Here is a 22,812-nt window from a genome sequence, read left to right as displayed (position 1 = left end):
CAGAGCCAATGCCAGCCGGCTCCAAGACGGACCCGCCACTGGCCAAGGCCAAGCCAATCAGCAACGGTAGTAGTGTCTCTGAGATAACGCAGTTAAGAAGGAAAAAAAAAGCCAAAAACAAACCACCAGAAGCAACTACAGCCAGAGAGAGGAGTGAGAAGATGTAAGAACATGTGCAGACACCAAGGTCAGTGCAGAAGAAGGGGGAGGAGGTGCTCCAGAAGCCAGAGCAGAGATTTCCCTGCAGCTCGTGGAGAAGACCATCGTGAGGCAGGTTGTCCCCTCCAGCCCATGGAGGATGATGGGGAGTGGAGATTCCACATGCAGCCTGTGGAGGGACCCCGAAGGAGGCTGTGACCCCATGGGAAGCCCATGCTGGAGCAGGTTTGCTGGCAGGACTTGTGAGCCTGTGCGAGGGACCCATGCTGGAGCAGTTTGTGAAGGACTGCAGCCCGTGGGAAGGACTCCCGTTGGAGAAGTTGGTGGAGGACTGTCTCCCATGGGAGGGACCCCAGGCTGGAGCAGGGGCAGAGTGTGAGGAGTCCTCCCCCTGAGGAGGAAGGAGCAGCAGAGACACCATGTGATGAACTGACCACAACCCCCATTCCCCGTCCCCCTGTGCCGCTGCAGGGGAGGAGGGAGAGAAATGGGGAGTGAAGTTGGGCCTGGGAAGAAGGGAGGGGTGGGGAGAGGTGTTTGGGTTTATTTCTCATTGCTCTACTCTGTTTTGCTTGGTTATAAATTAAATTATTTTTTCCTAAGTTGAGTCCATTTTGCCCGTGATGGTAATGAGTGAGTGATTTCTTCCTGCCCTTATCTTAACCCACGAGCCTTTCGTTATATTTTCTCTCCCCTGTACAGCTAAGGGCAGTGATGGAGCGGCTTTGGGGGGCACCTGGTCTCCAGCCTGGGTCAGCCCACCACAACCAGAGGGAGGAGGAGATCTGGCTGGTCCATGTTATCACAGTGTGAGCTGCTATCGAGTCTGAAGTTTGCCTGTTTGGGGACAGCCAGTTGGTAAGAGTCAGCTGAAGACCACAAACTTCCTTAAGGAGCATCTCGGACTCCTCTGGCTGTGGCTCTGTGCACAAGGCATTCATTTTTGCCTTCTCTAACAGCCCTGTAACAGCACATATATCTCAAACAGCAGCGAACCCCTCTTCAAAAGCCACACTCCCACTGCAAGCACGAGTCTTTCCTTGGGGAGAGGATGGGAGAGAACAAAACCACCCGTGACAGATGTTAGGCAGATGCTAATGCACTTCTTAGAGGTGTTTGGATAGTAGAGTGATAAAGGTAGTGTGAGACTACGTAGAATAATATATGTTCAGATGGAGATATAACACATAGACCCCCTTAACTCTATTTTTGGCTGGTGGTGTAACATTTTTTTTTTTTTTAATTCTATTTCTGATTTTTTTTCTGCAGAACAACCAGCTTATTGTCAAGACCAACCTGTCAGAGTTCCTGGATCTGTACACTTTTGTGGCCTGTGTGGCTCAGAAGGCAACAGATAGTTTTACATGAATAAAGCTTTAACTTTTAAATTGCTTAAATATTTTCATTCAAGAATGCCTGAAGCTACATTTCCTTGTAACATTAAAAATAAAAAGCAGTTAGTAACAATCTCTCTTAAATCAAGAATTGTAAATATAGAACCTTTATCATCAGCACAGCACATCCAAAAACGTCTTTGTAAAATAAATCAAATTATATGAGTTAATTGATTCCAGGCAACATCAGCAACTGCAGGTGGAAACTGAATAACAGGATGTTTATTAATGAAGGACTATTAATCAAAATTGACAATATAAATTCCTGTTTCTTTTATTTGAATTCTACCTGCAAAATCCATGGACATACTTGCTGAATTTTTAAATAAAAATTCAAAAGTAAAGAAAACGCTAACACTTGGGATTTTAGCTTTATATGTAGGGCTATTTGTTTAAACAGCAAAAGGATATCCTAAATCCAATTTGACAGGCAATGCCAAAGATGCCAGTGGTAATTAATTAGCACTTAATTTAGACCACAGAACAACAGGATGTGGAATTGGTGCTCAGTGCCATTTCCCCTTAGGCTTCATCTCATGAGGGTCAGGAGTATGGCTGTTGCATTGAAGGTCAGTAAATAAATTGGGGGAACACATTGACACTGGACTTTTCATGATAGATATCCTTCACCCTTATTACTGCCTCTGGCTATCGCTGATGAGAAAAGGACTGCAATTGTTCTGTGAAGAATGCTGTACACAGGCTTGATTCGAGCAAGGTAGCGTCTGAACTCACGCGTCGTACAGTAGCGGTGCCGGGTGCTTCCTACGGGTAGAGAGCTGCCTCTACTGTGTATCTGGGCTGGAAGTAAGCTTCCAACTGTAGCGTAGAAAGCTTGAGGAACTCTGACAGGGGAGGAAATTCACTTAAAAGAAGTCCTTAAGTTTGCTAGATTTGTGAGCTTAGCTTTAGATTAAGCATAATTAAAATCAATGGAAGATTTTAAAGTGAGGTTAGAAACTAGGTCAGCAAGGGAAAAAACACATTTCCTTATTATCCTCTTGTATATTTGGTATTCCTCCATAAAGCTAAAGGTTCTTAATAAAGGTGGATTAATGTTATTAACAGCATTGTTTTCTGGTGGGGACACCGAGGCTTTGACATGCTCAGTGATGGACAAACAAAAAGTACGTGACAAAAAAGCCACCCGTTCCGCTGGTAACCCGGCTGGTTTTTAACTCGGAGAAAGAAGCCAGCCTCCTACAACGCACCCGAAGCAGCGGGTGCACAGAAAGCGCACAGGACACCCTATGGGGCCTTGTTCACAGATGCACATAAATGACGTGCTTTGGTTCCGATTTACTGGTAAGAAAAATAGAAAGATGATGCGACTCAGTGTTATAACATAACCCCCCTCCTCCCAGAAAACTTTGTGTCTCTGCCAGCCACGACTGTGCTCTTTCTTCCAGTAATGTCTGCCCATCTTTCAAAGGAGTGGCTCAGGTGGAAGGATGTCAGCCCTGGCACCGATACTCAGCGAGGTTACAGCTTTCTGAAATCGCTTTTTACAAACCGTACCCCACTATGCTTAAGTAATCCAGTACCACCGTGGCTCACAGGATGATGAACAATGTGAACTTCAGCACTTACAGCAGGGAAATTCTTACTGCAAATCCTAGATGTACTCCACTAGCACAGTTTTATCCCCTTGGTCCCCAGAAGGGCTGTCTGCATAGCTACGTCAGGAAAACACTGAGTTAGACAGCAGTCCATGCTCAGAAAATGTATTTTGGAAGCCCCAGGTTAACAGTTATTTTAACTTTCACTTCATCACACCCTTGGCAGCATCTGTCTCCACGCTGAGTGAAATTTTGATTACTGTTAAAGCCACTGACAAAACTCCCAGCGACTGGGGGCCAGAATGGAGTCAGAATTTCACCTTACATAGGTTTAACTTTTCTCATTTTGGATGATGTCTACTTTTACTAAGTGGAATTACTGCTTTTGACTATGTTCAACCTGTAACCTCTTGCAGCTTTCAGTTATAGCCCTTTTGTGCTACAGTAATCTGGCTGACAGCAAATAACTAGGCTCTGGATAGGACAGGTTTACTTTCTGACTTAAAGCCCCAAAGTGGCAATTGACTGGGATTTCAACCTGGGATGCTGAACTGTAGACAACCTGCTCAGAAATGCATCTTTGCCGGTGAGTCTAGAGCTTCTCGTGAAAAAACCCAAGTGTCGCTAACAACGCATTGTTTTTGTCCAGCATCACAAATAAATTATTCAGCTTTGTGAGACAACCAGTAATTTTTGGTGTTGAAATCAGAGAATGGAGCAAAGAACTCCACGAAAGTCAGGGAACAAACTCTTGCCAAAGTTTTCCTTCTCTGTGAGCTCCTATATATATATATATATAAAAAAATTACTTCATAAATTGTTTTGTTTCAAATCTTTATAAATGATGAAATATTTCTGAATATTGGCCTATTAATTGCCCCCAATATAAAGTCTCCATTTTTTAACCTATATTATGACCATCTTGTTGTTTAAAATGAAAGTCTTTTCACAGTGGTCTGCTCAAGAGAGATGATTTTATATGGGATCTGACCTCAACCAGGATTCCTACTCTTTCAGGTTCAGTTCTGAGCTCTCCACAAGCTACTGTTGCAATATATATGCACTGCATTTGTATCAGATTTGAAAGATGCTTTAACATGCCTCCCAGCATCACGATTGTTTCAGCCCTGATATTGAACATGAGTAGGATGAACGTATCTCTTAAATGCACTAGTGAGTATGTGCCATGAGTCTTTGATTTCTTTAAACTTATTTACATTTTGCTTGCCCTTGAGCAATGAATTTACTATGTCAGCATTGTCTTTTCTACTTACACTTTGTCTGTCTTGTCCGCTCACCTTAGCTTGATGTTTATTTTTTGTGCACGTGTATAGTCCATTGCACTAAATGCATGAACTGCCTGGAGTGGGGGATTTGCCATTTATTGTGTCATTCGAAGATGCACCCTTTGTAGTACTGCAAGTTCTGCAATATTTTTCCTAGCTTTAAACTAGCTTTGGATTTTCTCATTAGTTCCTTTTAAAGTCAAATACCCATTCACACATGCACTGGTCTCAGATGACTGTGGTATAACTGCCTTAGACGTTTTACAAAAGTCTTTATTCTCTATAGAAGCAGCTCTACCTCTCTCAGTAGTTGTGTTTCTTTCATCTTTGAACCTTCAGGTGACCAGACTTGCCAATATCTGCTTTTGTCTGACCCTGATCAACATTCACAGTTAGAAAAACTGGTGAGAAAACATACACAAGTCTTTTAGACCTCCCAACCAAAACCACGTTCAACAGATACCGAAGGATTTAGGACCAACTGGTACAACCTTGCTGTTGATATCAAGGCATACTCATCAGTCCTGGAACAGCTCATTCACTAAGTGGCTTCCAGGATACAGAACTGCTCAGCCATGGTGTAATTGAGTAAAATACCTCAATGCACCTAACAGAGATCCTGAGAAGTATTTCTGATAGCGTCCACCTGCCAAATGGGTCTGTCCCTGTATGGCCTTGCCTGTTGACGTTATCTGTAGACACGCTGATCTTGGAGATGAAGCTGAAATGCCTTGTATATGGTTTTTTTTCATTGCCTTGAGCTCCAGAAGACCACTGACACTGCGCGGTCTGGCCCTCAGATAAGACTAAATTCAGGACATTGTTTTGTAGGTGCTGCATGGATCTTCCTCTACAGAAGAAAATGTCTAACCTGAAGTGAATGGCTGTAAATGGATTTACAAGCTGACAAAGTGCCTCCTTAGGAAGCAAATATTGTAGTTTCACGATGCAAAGCTGTATAAACTTTAGTAGGAAAAGTAACATGGAGACCTGTTAGGATGTAACCCAGAAAGGTTCAGTTCCTCATCATAGTGGTCAAGTGAGATTCAAAACATATTCATCAAGGTTTGAAATTTGCCCTGAGATAGAAATCTCAGGGCTGACACTGAGTCCATAGCAGCTGCAATGACTTCCATGAGGTAGATGCTCTGAAGGAATGGAAAACTCATTCTTTTGATGACATTTTTATGAGACAGTTATCCATATACGGAAACATATCTGGGTTGTCCTGGAATGTGGTCTTAAGTTGCCTGCTACTACTACTGCCACAGCCCTACTGAACACCCTCTGAAAAGTCTGAAAGTCTTCAATACAGACACACTGATGTTTGCAGTATACTTTACCTACTAGAAAGCTTCCATATGCTATAGGGTTGTCCTATATGCTATATGCTATGGGGTACTGCTCCAAGATTGCTGATGGTGTTTGGGGAAGGCCTGGAGTTGGCAGTGTGGACAGCAATGATCGGGGAAGTGGGAGCAGTTTGAAGGCAGATGAAGTGTTATCCTGAGGTGGTTTGGTGAGGCTGAGTCTAGTGCTGACACAGAGAACATGGTGTGAAAAGTTTGCACTTTGTCCACGAAGGTGCTAGGAGGGCTGCAGGAGAGGGATTGGTGGGATCTGTAAAAAATACAGAACTTCTCTAAATTCCCTTTTCTTGGCTCATCTCCATGGAAAGGGGTTTTCTTTTAGAAGACCACAGCAAAGCTCTGGAGAGGATGTGGCAGCGCTGTCTAACAGCGGGGCTGAGATGGGTGTAGAAACCCTTGACTTAGAGGAGTCTACAAGTTGCATCTTGTGGACCAGAGGAGGAGGCAAGTTGTCGTACGCTTGGCTGGAGTTAGCCGCTCCACAGATTTATGATTTTACATTGCACCATAATGCGTAATGTACAAAGAGATAAATATTTTCCATTCAGCAACATCTTGCTGTATTTTAATCTAACTCTATAATTTTAATTATAAAGTGAACATAACCTGTATCAAATTATGATTTTGTTAACATATTGAATGAGGACAAGAAAAATAAATACCAGATTTTATACTGTACAGGCACATGAAGGTATAGTAAAAAAATCTGGTTTCCTTGACCACATTGTCATAATATGCATATATAACTGCTTATTGAATCCAGGCTGTGTAGACAACAGAAAGAACACTGGCTCCATACCATCACAATGCATGCCCACAACAAAGAGGAGGAAAGAACAGGCTCTTTCATTGTGTGTTTCTAAGTATTACCAACATAAGGGCTAAAAACATTACCTCGGTCTGAAGTGTATCTATATATCCATGCATAAGTTATTAACTGGGCTCCCTGAGCACAGTTGCTGAAAATATTAATATATTCAAATTATATTCCAGCTACTGCAAAAACAGTAGATCAGACAAATGTATTAAAATCTCTTCAGACAAAAGGAGTCATGTTATTTATAAAGTTCCTCCCCCCTCCCTTACTGGAACACAAACCTTCATTGTTTATAATATATGAGAACGCAAGATGATCCTTAGATGTCAAAATGTGGCTTAAAGTTTGAATGTAATCATAAAACAGTGACTCTAATGCTTGCCATAAACAAATTGTCACTGGCATTATGTAACTTAGACTATTCACAAAATATAAAAGACGGGAAGAATAAAAGGTGGCTGCCAAGCACCGTGGGCCAAATCCGAAGGTTGTGCCAGATTGTGCTAGTGGACTGGGAATGCAGACCCAGCGTGCAATTCAGGTTTGCACTCCCTGGTGCTCAGGCTGCTCCGATGGCTTAAACTAGAGTAAGATAAAGGCTTTTTTTTTTTTTTTTTTTTAGTTTGTCAGTTTAGACTGTAAGGCAAGAAAGCAGCAACCACTGGCTTCTGCAGCCCTCCCCCACACACACACTCGTTCTCTCTGGGAGATGGGAAAGTGGGATAAAAGTTGCCTTATTTTCGCAGGACGTGTTTTGGTATGGAATGGCCTTGCAGGACACAACAGGCACAGTCAGACTGCACCAGCAATGCAGCCCAGAAGGGAAGCATTACTCGCAAACCGGGTCGTCCTGAATGTTTCATGTTATCCAACGTGTAGGGTACCACCTCATTGGGCTGAGACCCTGCTCTTTACTCAGACTCGTTAAGAAAGCCAGCAGAGTGGGTTAACAACAGAAGAGCATACATCAAGGCTGAAGGACTTGTCTGTGAACAACAACTAATCATTCATAGATACTTCCCTTTAGTCTGGGCTTCAGGAGTAGTGTATATCTGATAATACACGCACTGCAAAGATTTGAATTGCAGGTAATGGTTGCATTAGGGCCCTTTATCAGAGACGACAACCACACTAGGTGGCTGTCTATTCCCCCTTTCCCCCTCTCCTTCCTTTTAAGAGTAAAATGACATTTTTTTCACAGCCTGAAATAATTGTTCAAGCAGAGATACTGGTTTAACTCATTCTGAATTATTAGTGGAAAAGTGGGTCTCAGAAGTATGTTACATCTGAAATATTTTTCGTCACTTGAACATGTGCCGTCCAGAACTGGCCCTATTCTACCAGTCACTGGGAACAAACACTTCGCATTCACAGATGCTCCTAATTTGGTGTGGTTTGGAGTGTAATTTAGATCAAACGTATCCATGTAAATGAGTCAGGGTTTCTTAATTAGGTGCCTCTAAAGAAAAAACTTGGACCACATGAGTAGGTGTGGGTGTGGTGCCCACAGTACTGGAATCTTTCCTATAGATGAAGCTGAGTTTTGTTCAGGCATACTGTAGGTTTTTCTTTCCTTTTTTTTCTTTTTCTTTTTTTTTCTAAAGCACAATAATAAATCTGCAGATGGCATAGACATAAAGACGCTACTTCAGAGGAGCTGTCTAAAACACTGTCTCTTTGGCAAATGCCTTAAAGTAGGTCATTCTGCTGTGATTTAGGTTTATATTTCATTGCCAGCTTTTTGTTCCCATTACAAGTAGGGTACATTCCAGTCCACAGATTTGCTCTTCATTTTTTTTTTTTTTCAGATTGGTTTTTATTTACAAGAATTTCTAGATCTTCATAAAGAAATGGCCAATACCCTGTCAGAAGTACTAATCACGCACTTGACTGCAGAAAGAGATGTATGAAGGTGATAACCTGCAAATGTTGGAATGTAAAATGCCATTCTCCGCAAGGCAAAACCGTATTGATTCTCTTAACGTGGTGATTGAAATGATTGTTGCATCTTTTGCAATGTGTGAAAAATGATTTGATCTAATGTCATTTCAGAAGTCTCACAGAGCAGGGCCATCCGTTGCCCTAGTTGTTCAGGTATTTGCTTTTTCTTTTTACGTATTTACCACTGAAGAGCATGTATTTTATAGCTTGTAAAAAAAAAAAAAAAAAAAAGAAAATCATCAAGGGCTGTTTTCCCATCAAAGTGCTGGGGGATTTACATGCCAAACTCCCACTAGCCTTAATGAATTACCTGCATAAATTCCCTTTCAATCGATAGTAGAATAGATCCTATTGTGTTATATTAATTATTTTCTGCAGAACACTGACATTTTGGCATTGAAGTCTTTTTTGTTTTGTTTTGTTTTTAAATTCCAATGAATATCTTAAGAAACTTCAAGCCTATTATTTATTTTACAGCCTCATTCTGAGAAAAATCCCGTATCTTTAGTCAGAAAAATGAAAAGCATTGCAATTTATCCTTTGATGACCTAGTCCTGGACATTAATGTGTTAGGGCCCAATCTCCCAAAATAGTAAAAACAAAATAAAAGGAGAAAAAAAGCTGTTTTGTAATGAATTGAGCATTCTTAATTTTCACCAACAAAAACCATTTGAGTTGAACACTAACCCCAAGCAATATTAAGAGGTTACAAAATCACATAAATTAACTCTGCCAGTGATATTTTACTAAAGCTTATGCGAGTGCAAACCAGAAGCAGGACTCTCACATGGTCTTGATTAACCGAAGAGTACTTAGCAGTAACCGGCCTTCCCCGGGATGTGCTGGCCATATGCACACGTACGCCCACAGCGCCGATACGCACATGGATGAGCCTTCAAAAGCCTGGGGGGCTCGGGGTGGGGGATTGGGAAGTGAGCGGAGAGTAGAAGTGAGAAGTGTTCGCTGTGTCATCGTGGGCAAGTGCCTTACCCTCTTCATTCCTCACTTTCTCCATCTACACAACTAGGATAATAAAACTTACTGACCTGAAAAGGAAGTTATGAGATTTAATTAATGTTTGAAAAGCTTTTTTGAGATCGTTTGATATTGAGTAATGTGGGATGAACAATAGGAGCTCTTTGAAACAGGGGCTCTATCTAGCTGTATTTGTGTACTGCACCTAGCACAATGGTGCCGTACAGCCACAGAGTCAACCGTATCATAAATATTTAAATTAAAACTATGTTAATTATTTTTATCGTTCTGTTATTTGCTGATACACCAGTTCAGTACATTTTGAAGCTTGGTAGCATTGAAAAGTACCAAGTGTAATTATTTGCCTGATTGTTATGAAAATCAGGGTTTATATTTTTAAATACGGTTGTGGAAATAGGAAGTATATGGAAACACAGGTAAAAATGCGGTTTTAATTACTTGTTATTCTTCTCTTTAAAAACACAAAGCTGTAAGGTATTCTTCAGGGAAGAGGTGAACTTTGCAAACTCTCTTATTCCACAAAAACGAGGACCAGGCATGACTGCAAAAACCTCGGAAGCAGGTCGCCCTTGCCCCAAAGTGAATAAAATAAAATGCATAAAGGTGCTTCAGAAAGAGTAGATTTCTTTTTTTTTTAACCTTTAATCCAAACTCTATTATTACGTCTGTCCCGTGCACACTTGTGCCTGGCACATATTTTCTTGTGCCCACTAATTTACAAGGGGAGAGTTTAGCAGACCGATGTGTACTTAGCAGAGAGAAATAGATGTAACTCTTCTCCTTCCCCCAAATTGAGCCCCGGGAAGCTATGGTAAATGGGACAAGTGTTGGCATTGCTCCAGCTCCTTTCTAAAACTCTTCTATAGCTGAAACAGAGAAAAGCACGTGTGCAAGAGCATGCCTCGATATATATTTGCCCTTCTCAAGCTAGAAAGTGAATAATTCATTTCATGCAAATCTTAAAATGCTACTCAGGGATGACTGAGTCCCTTATGTCCCTGGCCAGTCACCTACTCGCTCTTCTGGTGCAAGAGGAGGCTTCTCCTCCTCACGTTCCCAGTAGCTGCTCTCCAAGCTTGCAGGAGTAAGGCTGAACTTGTCTCCCTGCTGCTGTCCCGTGGCTGAAGAGCAAGAGCTGCTCAGGAGTTGCCTGACTAGAAAGCAAGCTCTTGATTCAGGAAATAATTTTAACAAACAGTCTTTCTTGTGCCGTCAGGTAAGGGCTTCTGTGCTTCTGCACATTCTTCAGTCTGGGCATTTTTTCTGAAACAAAATTTAAATGCCCGTCCCACACTTTGGACCGTAGGTCTCCCACAGGTTCTCTGAGGCTTTCCAAACAGAAATTTGTTGTATAGTTTTTCCATTCTGGGGATTGTTTTTTTCTTTTAAATAACTTTTACCTTGTTTTTTTTTCTACTTCTTTTTCTTAATAAAAAGCTTGTACAGTTCTTAATGTAATCTGTTTTTCTGCTGTGTGAAAAAAGGTTTCTCCTGAGCCTAGATTTAATATGTAAGCCTGCCCGAAACTGCTGATATGACACATAGTTTAGTAAGTGAAAATCACATATGTTTGCTACATCTTTTCTCCACCAACTTAAAAAAAATTAAGTTTACAGACATCCCCTGCTTAGTATTATTAGATGCCATACTTTAACTTTATTTTCTGATTTTCCCTCAGAATTCTGGGTACTGCTGCTGGACTTGTCATCACATTGTCATCGTGTCCTGGTGTGCGGGCTACTGTGGGCTTCTGTCTATGCATGGCTTTTTTTCTTTCTTTAAAAATCTTTAATAGGTAGAAATAAGTCTGTTTAGTGGCATGTAGTTTGCAAACCCCTTTGCTCTTCAGAATGTAGCTGCCACGTTGCGAGCCGTGGGGTGTGTGTTTCGTTTGTCAAGGTTGGATGCTTCGCTCTGCTCATAGAGCTATGGGCATGGGGGAAGGTCATTTTTCAGAACAACTAAAGCATGAATTGTGCAATACTCATGACTTTTGTTAGATAATATATTAATATTAGTGGATTGTCTTAGATTAAAAGTTCTACTTTTGATGAGCTTATTTCCAGTGATATTGATGTAAAGGATTACTAATAAGAATGAACAATTTGGGCATGGGGAAGGTAGTCAGAAAGAAAATCATCATTCTCGTTCTGAAAGAGCAGAAAGGCTGGGTGGCATCTGAAAATGTCTTGCTGTGCTATGTAGAGTATGGAAAAATGGAGCAAAAAAAAAAAAGGAGTTTCTTAGATTCAAAGGTGAATCAAAAGGAATTGGCTTCTGCCCGGACAAGGCAGCCAGATAGGCCACAGTAACAGATCCACGTGATAAACCAAGAGGCAACTGCAGAGCTCCCCAGACAACTTGCCTGAAGTGCCTGCCAAGGAGGCAGATGCTGCTGCTGGAAGAATATCTTCCACAGTTGGGCATCTGGGTTCAGTGCTTCCCACGTAAGGGAGAGGGATGGTAGCGTCAGGCTGGCCCCTGTCTTCCCATTTAATTATTTCAACATCCATTTTATACTTTTGTAAATAACACGTATTATCCTGCCTTTGTGCGGGAAAATAATAAGCAAGGAGAGGGGGTTTGTCTGTACTATATCCCCTTGCAGGGGTGTCTGCATGGATGGGTAAAGATGGACTCAAGCTTGGCTGCCCTGTGCTCCAGCCTGGTCAGATGTGAGACAGCTCGGGTCTGGGAGTCGCAGGGCTGCCTTGCGGTGGCACGGAGCTCAACCTAATAAGCAGAGCAGGCTGAGATTCATTAATTTAACATTAATAAGCACAGCTTATTAGCTCAGGCACAGCGCTGTATAATGCAGGCACGCAGCTTCTGGAGCAGAGCTGCGTCCGCCCTCGCCAGATCGGAGCGTGGTGCAGAGGACCCAGCCAGGGTGCTCCTCTCCCCTACTGCATTTTGCATTAGGGAGGAAAGAATATTTTGCAGTTGCTGCAGAAGCCTCTGTGCAAAAAATACCCCTCCAGGTTTTTAGATTGTATTGATGGCTTAGGCTGAGTCTTTAAGCCATTTAAACTTCTCGTGCCTCTGTTTCTCAATGGGTGTGTAATAGCTACCTCAAAGATGCTGCTGTGAAAGAAGGTTAGGTACCGATCATAAAATACTGTGGGATCCTTAAACAGTGAAATGCTCCTTCTGCCTCACTTGAATTATAGTTTTGTGAGTGAATTAGTGGGTACAAATAATGATTTATTAGATAAGGATTGGTTGCTCTCAGTTTGGATTTGTGCAGAGAGCCAATACAAGGTTTCTGCATCATTTGATGTCCTGAGTATGCCTGCAAAATAGGACAAGAAATGTATATCAATTTTATCCGGTACCTGCAATTAGCTCACTCTGGGAGTAAAATTTGCTTGTAGATAAGCAACAGGAAAGAGTGGAGTCCTAGGGAACTGGGATGCTGTTTTTACAAATGAATGGGACAGCAGTGGTTGGGCTATATATAGCAAGCAAATATTCTCTAAACATGTTCAAGTGGAACAGGGGTTTTTTTGTAGCCCTTTATTTGGGAAAATCCCTACTTAGGTTGGGTTTTGTTATTTGCTTCATGTGTAAAGTATATTTGCTTGGTTTGCTCTTTTTCAGGAAGAAGTATGAATAAGCTAATAGTAGTTGTGCTCAATTATTTTCAGTATGAGTTCTAATAAAACCAGTTCTTATGATATTAGACTGACAAGAGCTATGTGATATGTCTGTTCAGCCCCATATTTTGTCTCTTCTGCTTATGAGTAGAATAAAATTCATGCAAAGATGAACAGGGGACATTGGTGGGTTGATTTTTTTTCCCATCAAATGCAAAGATCTTTAAAAGCACAGGTACTGCAACCCCAAGCTTTGCTTTTAATCCCCTCCTGTGGGCTTCATACGCTGCACTGTGACTTCTTGCAACTTCAGAGGGTTTGGTTTAAGAAAGATATATGGCACTGGTGTTAATCCCTGCTGCCAGGCCTTTCTCGCAGCCTCTCTCATCAGCTGCTTTGTCTGGGTTTCTAAAGGAGGACCCTTCTGAAGTGCATTTCACATTGTTATTTGTGCTTGATCTGGACCTACTCCTGCAGACCGGATCGCCGCAGAGTGAAACCATAGTGCAGCCTCGCTGCTGTCAGTGATTTAGGATAAGCGTAGCCTTCTGGGCAAAGGTTGGATTCTCGTGCTGAGCTCCCGTGTGTCAGTGAGACATATGCTCTACGTGCTGTACAGAAGTCACAGAAAAGGAAGGGCTAGGAGAAAGAGAGGAATGCCATAGAAACAGCATAACTGTGGTCCTTCAGCTTCTCCCCATCAGAAACTCCTTGAAGTTCAGTTCAATACTGGGCAAGAACAGCCATCGCCATCAGCAAATACAGAAATTGCAGTACTATGCCTCAAATCAAACCAGTTTTTGCTTATTTTTTTCAAATAATTCAAAATTTTTGAACCTCCTGTGATTTATGCTGAGCAAACCCTGGGATTGAAGAGGATGGCACAAGGTGCAAGTCAGCGGTGAAGTTGGCACATCATGCATATTGGCACCCCTTTTCTGAAGAGTATACCTAAAAGTGAGAGTTCTACATTTTGTAACCTCTGCAAACTAGTCTTTTTTCCTAGGTTAAACAAACACACATTGCATATATTTGCATAATACAAACATCTTGTTATTGCTAGCAATGCATGTAAGCTTCTTTATTTTAATTTATGGAGCCACGAGGCTATTCAGACTGGTCCCTGTCTTTTGCATCGACAAGTTCAAGAGAACATATCAGTTTTTATCTGGTTTTTGGTGTTTCAGTGTCTATTCTACTCCTGCTTCCATATCAACGGAGCAAAGCGTATGGACTAGCCCTATCCTTCCCCGAGGATGTGTTTGTGTGGCAGAGAAGGCTGACCTTCTTCAGGGAGACTCAGGCTCGCTCCCATAATGCTCAGACCCCCAGATGACTCAAATATCACAGCTTCCTGCCTTCCATCACTCTGTGCCACTATATTGTGCCAGTATACCTCTAGCGTCACCATGCTCTCTGCAGTGACACCTAGGTAAGAGCATGTGCTTCTTTCGGTTAGTACTGTATCTACAGAGTGTTAGTGAAGTCCAGTATTGTGTACATATGCATTACAAAGTATTAGTATTTTATTGTCTGTATTTTAGTATGGGGGTTTTTTTTCCCCTTTTCTTTTTCTTTTCTCCAAAACCCACCAGTCTTGGCCCAGTTTTGCCAGTTATTCTCCATATACACAGCAGGAAACAATTGCTGTCCTGAACAGATTATGCTCTAAAAAGCCAAGGCAGACAAAGGAAGTATTATCATCATTTTGTAAACAAGGAACCAAGGCACAGAGAGATTAAGTGATTTACCCAAGGTCACCCAGAACATCCGGTCAAAGCCAAGAGCTGAACCCACGTCTCCTGAGTCTCAATCAAGTGATTTAACTATGAGATGAAAGACTTATTGTGTATACCTGATATCTCTCCCCTAAGACATGGTAACAAAACTTTTTTCAGGTTAGAATCAATGCCACATATGGTGCAGTAAATTTTGTATATGGCATATCTGTGCTGACAGCGTGTACCCACTTCTTGCACTCAGGTTCTTCCCAGGAAATAATTTCCGTTATTATTCTTCCATTGACAGTAATAAATTATCATCCTTCTCTAGATAACCCACTGAAGGAGAGAATGTGTGCACACAGTACGTCAGATGAATACATAGAAAAGTGTTTTTCTGCAAGGCCAAACTCAGTCATTTCATGGACTGTTTAAAATCCTTCCATGCTTAATGAAATGGGGACATTCCCATGACTATATGGACTTCATCTTGCAATTTCAGCTGGAAGCTGCAAAACAAGATAAAGGATCTACATCTCTTATAGGTATATGCCAGGAAAATGCAGCACAAATGACCAGTATAAAGGCATCATTCATTATAAGCTCAGAGTAGTCTTTTAGTTGGAGCCTTTATTACTCACTCACTGGAGTCATTATATCATTCCTGGGATGAAATACTCCCCTGTGCCCAGGGCTTCCATGGAGCCCTACATCCTACTCAGGCACTTCAGTTTTAAGGGTAGTTTGGCTGAGGAGTGATTGCCCAAAATGGTACCAGTTAATCCCAACAGCAGGACAGCCACAAAGGGAGGAACAGGATCCTGCCTTTCATGTGCCCCTATCTTGAGGTCTGACACTTCTGCCCAGTCATTCTGCAAGTCAAACAGTGGCAGGTTGGTTTCCGAGTGAGCACGTGGTCTACGTACATTTTCACTGTTAACGCCTAGAAACATGAGAAGAAAACCCAAGGTGAACATGAGAACCTGGGTTGACTTCGTGGGCTGACGTGTCTTGCAAATAGAGCTCAATGAGTGCGGAAACCACAGAGGACCGATAAGGTGGATCCTCACAGTGTCATTTTATGCCTCTGTGGTATCTCAGCAACATTATGAGAACAAAGATGCACTTCCAAATCTCTCTTCAGCGTTTCTTAGATGTTCTGTGTTGTCACGAGCTTCCTCGTGAGGTACAAGAGCTCATAATGTATTTTCTTGGGTGAGGTTATTTCTATCAGTACGTGCCTCAATCAAGGAGTTTGAATGGCAGGGGTCTCAATGGTGAAAATAGAGTGATCAAAAGGTCTATCGTTGGAGAAAGTCAAACCAAACTGAACAAATGCAATCCTGGAAGATGTTGCATTTGCCCAATTCAATATACCTGTAGCACAGTAATCCTCGTGTTTCTGACTTTTTTCTAGCAGAGGAAAAATTCGTACTTTTGCTTAGACATAGTGACTTCTTGAGCGGGAATAGGGTATACATAGCTACCATAAATCATGCTTTGTTTTGCCAATGAATGTAATTATCTTTGGTATTTTGGATGACATTTTCAATAGGATTTGGACACCACACACCGATTCCTTTTAAAATTATCAATCTGTTAGTACCACAGTTCTACTTACTTCTTTAGATGTTCAAAGAGAATTTTCATTGTGTCATAGTTTGGTCTAGGGAGCTTTTTTACCAGGGTCCTTATGGATTTTATGCGAGTGGTGTTGTCCTGGATTTCTGGGGGGGAAAAAAAAATAAAAAAATAAAACAACCACTTGAGTGCCATATTAGGACATTGCTTTGCCCAGTACTGTATCTGGTACCTTAACAAGAAAAGCTATCATTAATATATGGTTAAAACCACAATATATCATGCCTTCTGTCACCTTAATAGACAGCAAAAGTAATTTACAAGGATTGAAAGTTCTCTGTTAAAGATACGTTTTCTGGGTCACAGAATTATATTCTCATGCTTTTCATTTATTTTCTTAGACCATCATCCTAAGCTAAAGTACCTCCAAATAGTAAGACACCCATGTGTCAAGTGGAATTCCACTTTGGAATTTCATTCGTCCAAGGGTGCAACTTCTGTGATGGATGCACTTCCCAGGTAGTCCTTGTTGTCCTTTTTTTCTCATCATAATTTAATCAGCTATATTTACGAATCTCTATACCTAACATTGTACCCCACCATGTCTGAAGACATAAAATGATTTGCTATTCTTTTCAGTCATACTTTCTGGTGATCAATTATTTCGAGAAACTATTCCAGTGTAGCTGATTTCTAATACCTGTGGCATCTCACAACTGTAATGTCTGTAGGAAACACTTTGTATTTCAAACTTACAATTAGTAATAAAGAATGCAGTACTAAGAGCTTTAATCTCTCTTTTGAGGTGATAAGAACATTACTGTCCTTTTTGTGAAGATATACCTTCCTGTTGATGGTGCATGATTCATAGCTTCGTGGGAAAGGTTTGACTGATTATTTCATCGATTTGTATAAGATGTTGCAACTAAAGCAAAGTCATGTACAACTGTGCTTTCGTTTAGGAACAGATTAGATAAGGTACCAGTAGGTCTGACGTAGGGAAAACATCTTGCATGTTACATGCCCTAGATAACCTGAGAATACTTTTCTGATCTCATCATCTATGATTTAATTATCACCTATCATTCTTCGTATACGTTCCTTTTTAATATTCATATTACCCTAGCACCCAGAGATCTCAATCAGGATTGAATCCCAGTTGCAGAAGGTGCTGCATAAGCATAGATGGTGATTAGTGCCTTGATTCAAAGATTTCACCAAGAAAGAGTTTCAAGCAAAAATTTCCTGCAATCGAACTGAATTTAAAAATTAAAATTACTAGGATAACATTCCTTCCGCATATTCCTAATTCCCGTTGAGATTGAGACTTCATACACCCAAACATAGATGTATATACCTGTGTTGTTTACAGTTTGAACATTTATATAAATATGAAAGACAAGAGCTCAAAGTAGTCAATGCATAGGTACTATTTTCCAGTAACCCCCCCCAAGCTTTCCTATGGATTTGTTCTGTAGGAAGGCATGCCGTTGACAATAGTGATAATGAAGTTACGCACAAATGAAGAATACGCTTTCTGTTTGTTTTACTCTTGTTCTGGTTTGACCGATACAGAACCTTAACTTCTGCAAGCACAAACTCCCCCAGTCTTGCAACCCAGTCACCCCTTGATGCTTTCTGCCACATTAGTACTGCCACATTATTTTTGTCCCATGGATGATCTGTCCAGTGGAAATTTGACTGAAGCTACAGATGAAAATGATATGAAATTTGCAGAAGTGACTTTATTGTAGTAAGGGGGTACAAATTCTGTGGACTTTTTATTTGTGCTGCTTGGTGTGTGTCCATGCTATGGGCTCACTAGATGAGTTATATTTAGATTGGTTGCCCTGGCTGTACTGCAACTTCTGAAATAAAGCTTCTCAACTAGTTTATTTTCTAATTCTGTTTCGTCCTGAGAATTCATTGGGCTTGAGTAGAACTGAAACACTGAGATAGGGAAAGACTCAATGGAAGGAAAGGCTCGCTGTCGCAGGATATTTGCAAGGAAGCGTCGTACAGTAAAACTTTATCGTGCTCTCTTGAAGGAAGAGTCTCTGTTCTGCGTTGATTAACACAGATACCGGCCTGGTAATCACCTTCCCTACAGAAACAGCCACCTTACAGAGGCTGCGCTTCCACAGAAGGAGTATTTGTAAAAGAAATAATAAACTAAAAGAGCAGTATTAATTTAGAAATAAATTATTTATTGAGAGAATGACAATGGTAGAAAGCTTTGTTTTAGGTCTTACTGTACCAGAGTCACAGTACTAATATACAGGAAAGGAGATATTTAGGTAGGCAGTAAAGCAGAAAACCAGTAGAAATTTTGCATAAAATTATTTTATGAATCGGTCTATTTGTTAATTGTTTGCCTATTGTAAAAGAAGAAAAAACAGGCAACATGTGGTAACTTTAGTCAGCATTTCTGAACTGGGAATGATAAACACCTCTGCCTGGCTCTGGCATTTATCAGTACTGAGATATTATTACCACATAGAGTCACAGCATGGTTACTGTTATCATCAAAAAAAAAGAGCCAGCTAATCTTAATGGTTTGTAAAGCCGTTACCTGCACTGGTCTGACATTTATCATGATCATTTTACCACATGAGTCCTACATTGCAAAGGTATTTTATCTGGAAGGGACATCACTATGAATTATTATTTGCAGCTAGGTAGAAAATTGTATGTTGTAGATACCTTTTCTCATTATAAATCACAGTCACATTTCACCATTTCCCACACAAAGCTGCTGAGCCCAGGCTTTTTGCCATAACACTTAGTCTCGCTCCCTTTTATAGTTCCATGAAAATATTGGGTACTCTTTCATTAAAATGGTCGATATTGGTGCTTTTTAAAATGCTATATACACGCTTGATTTTTCTTTAGTATAAAAGAATTTGTTTTTCCACTTGAGAAGCTGAAGAGGATAAACTGTTCATTTTTTTTATTAAAGCTTACTCTCGCTTCAGTTTTTGTGGCTGGGCTTGTCTTTACTCTTGACCTTGTTGATGGAATATTTAACAGATCAGATGCAAGATCTTATGTTTCATTTGCAATACCTATGTATTTGCTTTTCTTCTGTAAAGCCTTGAGTTCCACTTTCCTAGAAATTTTCTCCTTTCAGATTCTGAAATAGGATGATTTTTTAAGAATATTTTTTTTTTTATGAGGTTTTGTCTTTACCATGGTCAAATGGAAAGAGGAAATCTTTAAACGTGGGTGTCCTGGTTTGTATAAATAGCTGTGGAGAAGGTTTCCCCCATTGTGGTGTATTATGAAGGCTGGCAGTACAGGGTGCAAAGGAAGGAAAACACTCTGAACAGCTGTTAAATTCTCCAGCTAAGTCTAGAAAATGGAGCAGACCAGTTTTGATAAAATGAAATAATGTTATTTTTCATTATACTCTTTTTATTGTGAAAAATGGTGAAAAGCTGGGGAAAAGGTTCCCAGTTTGGAAAGCTAGGCTCTCTTTTTCCCTGTGAAGATTTCTGAAGGAAAAGAGTTGTCATAATCACATACATTGAATAAAGAATGAGAGGACGGTCAATGCTTTTTGCATTTTTTGGGCAAAATATGGAAGACGTAGGTGATAATTTCAGCAGATCAAGATACTCCAAAGTGTATCGCAGATGGTTTTCCATGTAATATTTTCATAGAACATACATTCAGAATTTGGGTTACTGTCTTTTAAAATAAGGCTGGCTCCCTTTAACGGAGCAAAACTGTGGAGATGCTCTGCTGTTTATATTTAAATGAAGAATGCATTGAAAAAAAAACCACCAACCCACTTAATATTATATAAGCTCTTTTGTAAATGAGCTTTGGATAAACATTTGAGCACAGAAGAAAACATGATGTGTCTGTAACATTAACAGTGGCTGGGTAAAAATGAATGAAGAAAGTAACCTTTAGAACTCGTGTCCATAAAGAATACTTAAGCAAATCCCACCAAATCTTTCTTTTAATCATTAATTTTAAATGGACGTAGATGTTTACAACAAGCCACTTTGTTTCAGAACAGGAAGTCCAAGGTTTATCTCCAATAACTCACGTTTGCTAGGAAGGGATGTATGTCTCTAACCTGACATGCATTCATTATTTTGTAAGGTACTGGAGTCTGACCCGTGACCCTCCTCAGACCTGCTGCATTATTCATGTCCGACTCACTTTGTATAGTTTTACTATAGCACCCATTTCCCTTTACCAGGCATTTCAGTGGCTTGTGCATGTTTAATGTTAAATGGCATTTATGGCTCACATTAATGCCTAATTTTATCACGAGCCATGGTTTCTTTTTATGCTCTCGAGCCTCACAGCTGAACTGCTGAAAAAAACCAGTGATTTATGATTCTGCATAAAGTATCAAACTATTGATCTGCCACCTAATCTATGTTTTCTTGTTGTTGCTGTTGGTTTTTAAGTATGTTTTTCTCTGATTTTCTTACATGGCTCTTCTCACCTTGTTTTGTTTTTTTTGGATAAGATTTCTGCTGTGGTTAAAACGTCACACACTGTTGCTACAGCAAAATCTGTCTGCCAAGAGTTTTTCCAACAATTCGTGACTGATTCAGCTGCCGAGAGAAAGACAGGTCTTGTCTGGGGCTTTTTTGGGTTTGTTTGTTTTGTGTTTCGTTGGGTTTTGGGTTTGTTTTGTTTTTTGTTTTTTGGTTTTTTTTTTAATCGGAACTGAGTGGGTTAGGTGGATTTTCGAGTGCTAATGAAATTGTGAGACTTATGGCGCTGGCTACAGCCAGCCGTAGTGTGGGCAGACGCTCTGTGAGCTTCCCCACTGTGCTGCTGTGCAAGCATCCCCGCTGTTATGTTTGCTATAGTTTTAATGTCTGTGAAAAATTCCTGATGCAACTAAATTATGTTCTGCCCTCTTGTTTGTATAAATAAACACCCGACTTAGCCAATTCATCTTGCTCTTGCCCATTTTAGAAGCTTGCCCTGTCACACAATGCTTAACCCCAGCCCTTGATAGCTTGGGTGTTATCAGGGAATGAAAACTTGCTTAAAAGAGAGTGCTCTGTTGGCTTGATTTTTATTTTTTTTTTCCCCCAGAGACGTCAACTGCCCAAAACTCTGCTTTCATTTGGTAAGGCTTCATATTCTGGAAGTCATGCTGGCTGTCATACAGAGATTTTTATGTATAAATATGTAGATAAATTATTCGTATCACTTTTACTGTCAGGATATTTTTATGTTACTGTATGCAACGTAAAAGTCCCAATTTTAATGACTTGCAGTACACTATGGCAATCGTCTAGTGCAGATATATTATAAAATATTTTCTTGTTTGAAAAAAAAATCTATAAGAAGCATTCAAACTAACTAATGTTTGCTATAAGGAAAATAACCAATTTGTGATCTGAATTGATTTTACTTTTTATTCATGCTTCAGAAATAGATGTTGCAAAAGAAAATGAGAATTGCGTGAAATCTCTCTATATGGGCAATTGATAAATTCATCCTGTGTGATATAAAGTGGAGTTTGCAATGAATATTCATACAACTTTTGCGATCCATTAGCAAGACCCAAGACAATGAGTTTGCAACTCGGTCCCATTTAACAAAAATATATGTGGAATTAATGGGGAAAAACAGCACTTACAAAAGTTAAACTTTAATGTATCAAACTCCAGGTGCCGGAGTTTGAGGGAAATAACCAATAATAGTCATTTTTTACATATTTGATGGGACTGATTATGCAATGTGCAACTCTAAATGGCTTATAGCACATTGTAGCATGGTTCCATCCCATTGGCTACAGTAGGGTGCAGGCAGATGGATGACAGTGACAAGGAGAGAAGTGCTTTTGCTTAGCCGTGCGTTAAGATGCCATCCAGAAGCTCTGTGCACTGCAGACACTTCATTAGGATGCCAGGATAATGGTAAACTACCACTCAGAGTGACACCCCATTTCCTGCTTACTGAGCTCTCCAACCTCGGCAGATGTCAACAATCTCACAGTGCTACAGAGCAGACCTAACTTTCCAGGCACTTTGACTCCAATTTTTTTCCCTTAACAGTGCCATACATTACATGCAATATGTAACAGCAAGTACCAAACAGAAAACAAAATTTGCTGCCCTAATTATAACAAAGCAGCATCTGACTTAGGTACTGCATGCCCAGCGTACATACAACCGGTTAGGCAGCATAAACCAGGAATGATCTTTGTCAGTCAGCTTTGGGGGTTAATTAGACTTAGGACTTTGATAGCTAATGGAGAGTCTGATCCCGACTGAAATGATTGTGCTTCACCGCTAACTTCTACCAAGCTTCAGAAAAATATGTCGAGCTCTTTCCTGGTATTTCATACACTGTTACAGCCTTGCGTGGGGTTTTCTGCTCAGAAAGAGCAGACTTGAGCATCTGGACGG

The 22,812-nt window shown here is 40.5% G+C and overlaps 1 protein-coding gene across 2 annotated transcripts in view; it reads right to left on the bottom strand.

Moving 5' to 3' along the window:
* ARHGAP15 (Rho GTPase activating protein 15) overlaps nt 1-22,812 on the bottom strand; it is a 333,201-nt gene that overhangs the window by 8,156 nt on the left and 302,233 nt on the right. For both annotated transcript variants that reach the window (XM_075757250.1, XM_075757251.1), the window contains one exon: nt 16,461-16,566. In XM_075757250.1, the coding sequence (XP_075613365.1) occupies nt 16,461-16,566 (106 nt within the window). The remainder of the gene's footprint in view (nt 1-16,460; nt 16,567-22,812) is intronic.

Source organism: Balearica regulorum, chromosome 6 (genome assembly GCF_011004875.1).
Source record: "Balearica regulorum gibbericeps isolate bBalReg1 chromosome 6, bBalReg1.pri, whole genome shotgun sequence".
Taxonomy (NCBI): Eukaryota; Metazoa; Chordata; class Aves; order Gruiformes; family Gruidae; genus Balearica; species Balearica regulorum.
The sequence above is the reverse complement of the archived record's forward strand: the minus strand, read 5'-3'. Positions and strand labels throughout refer to the sequence as shown.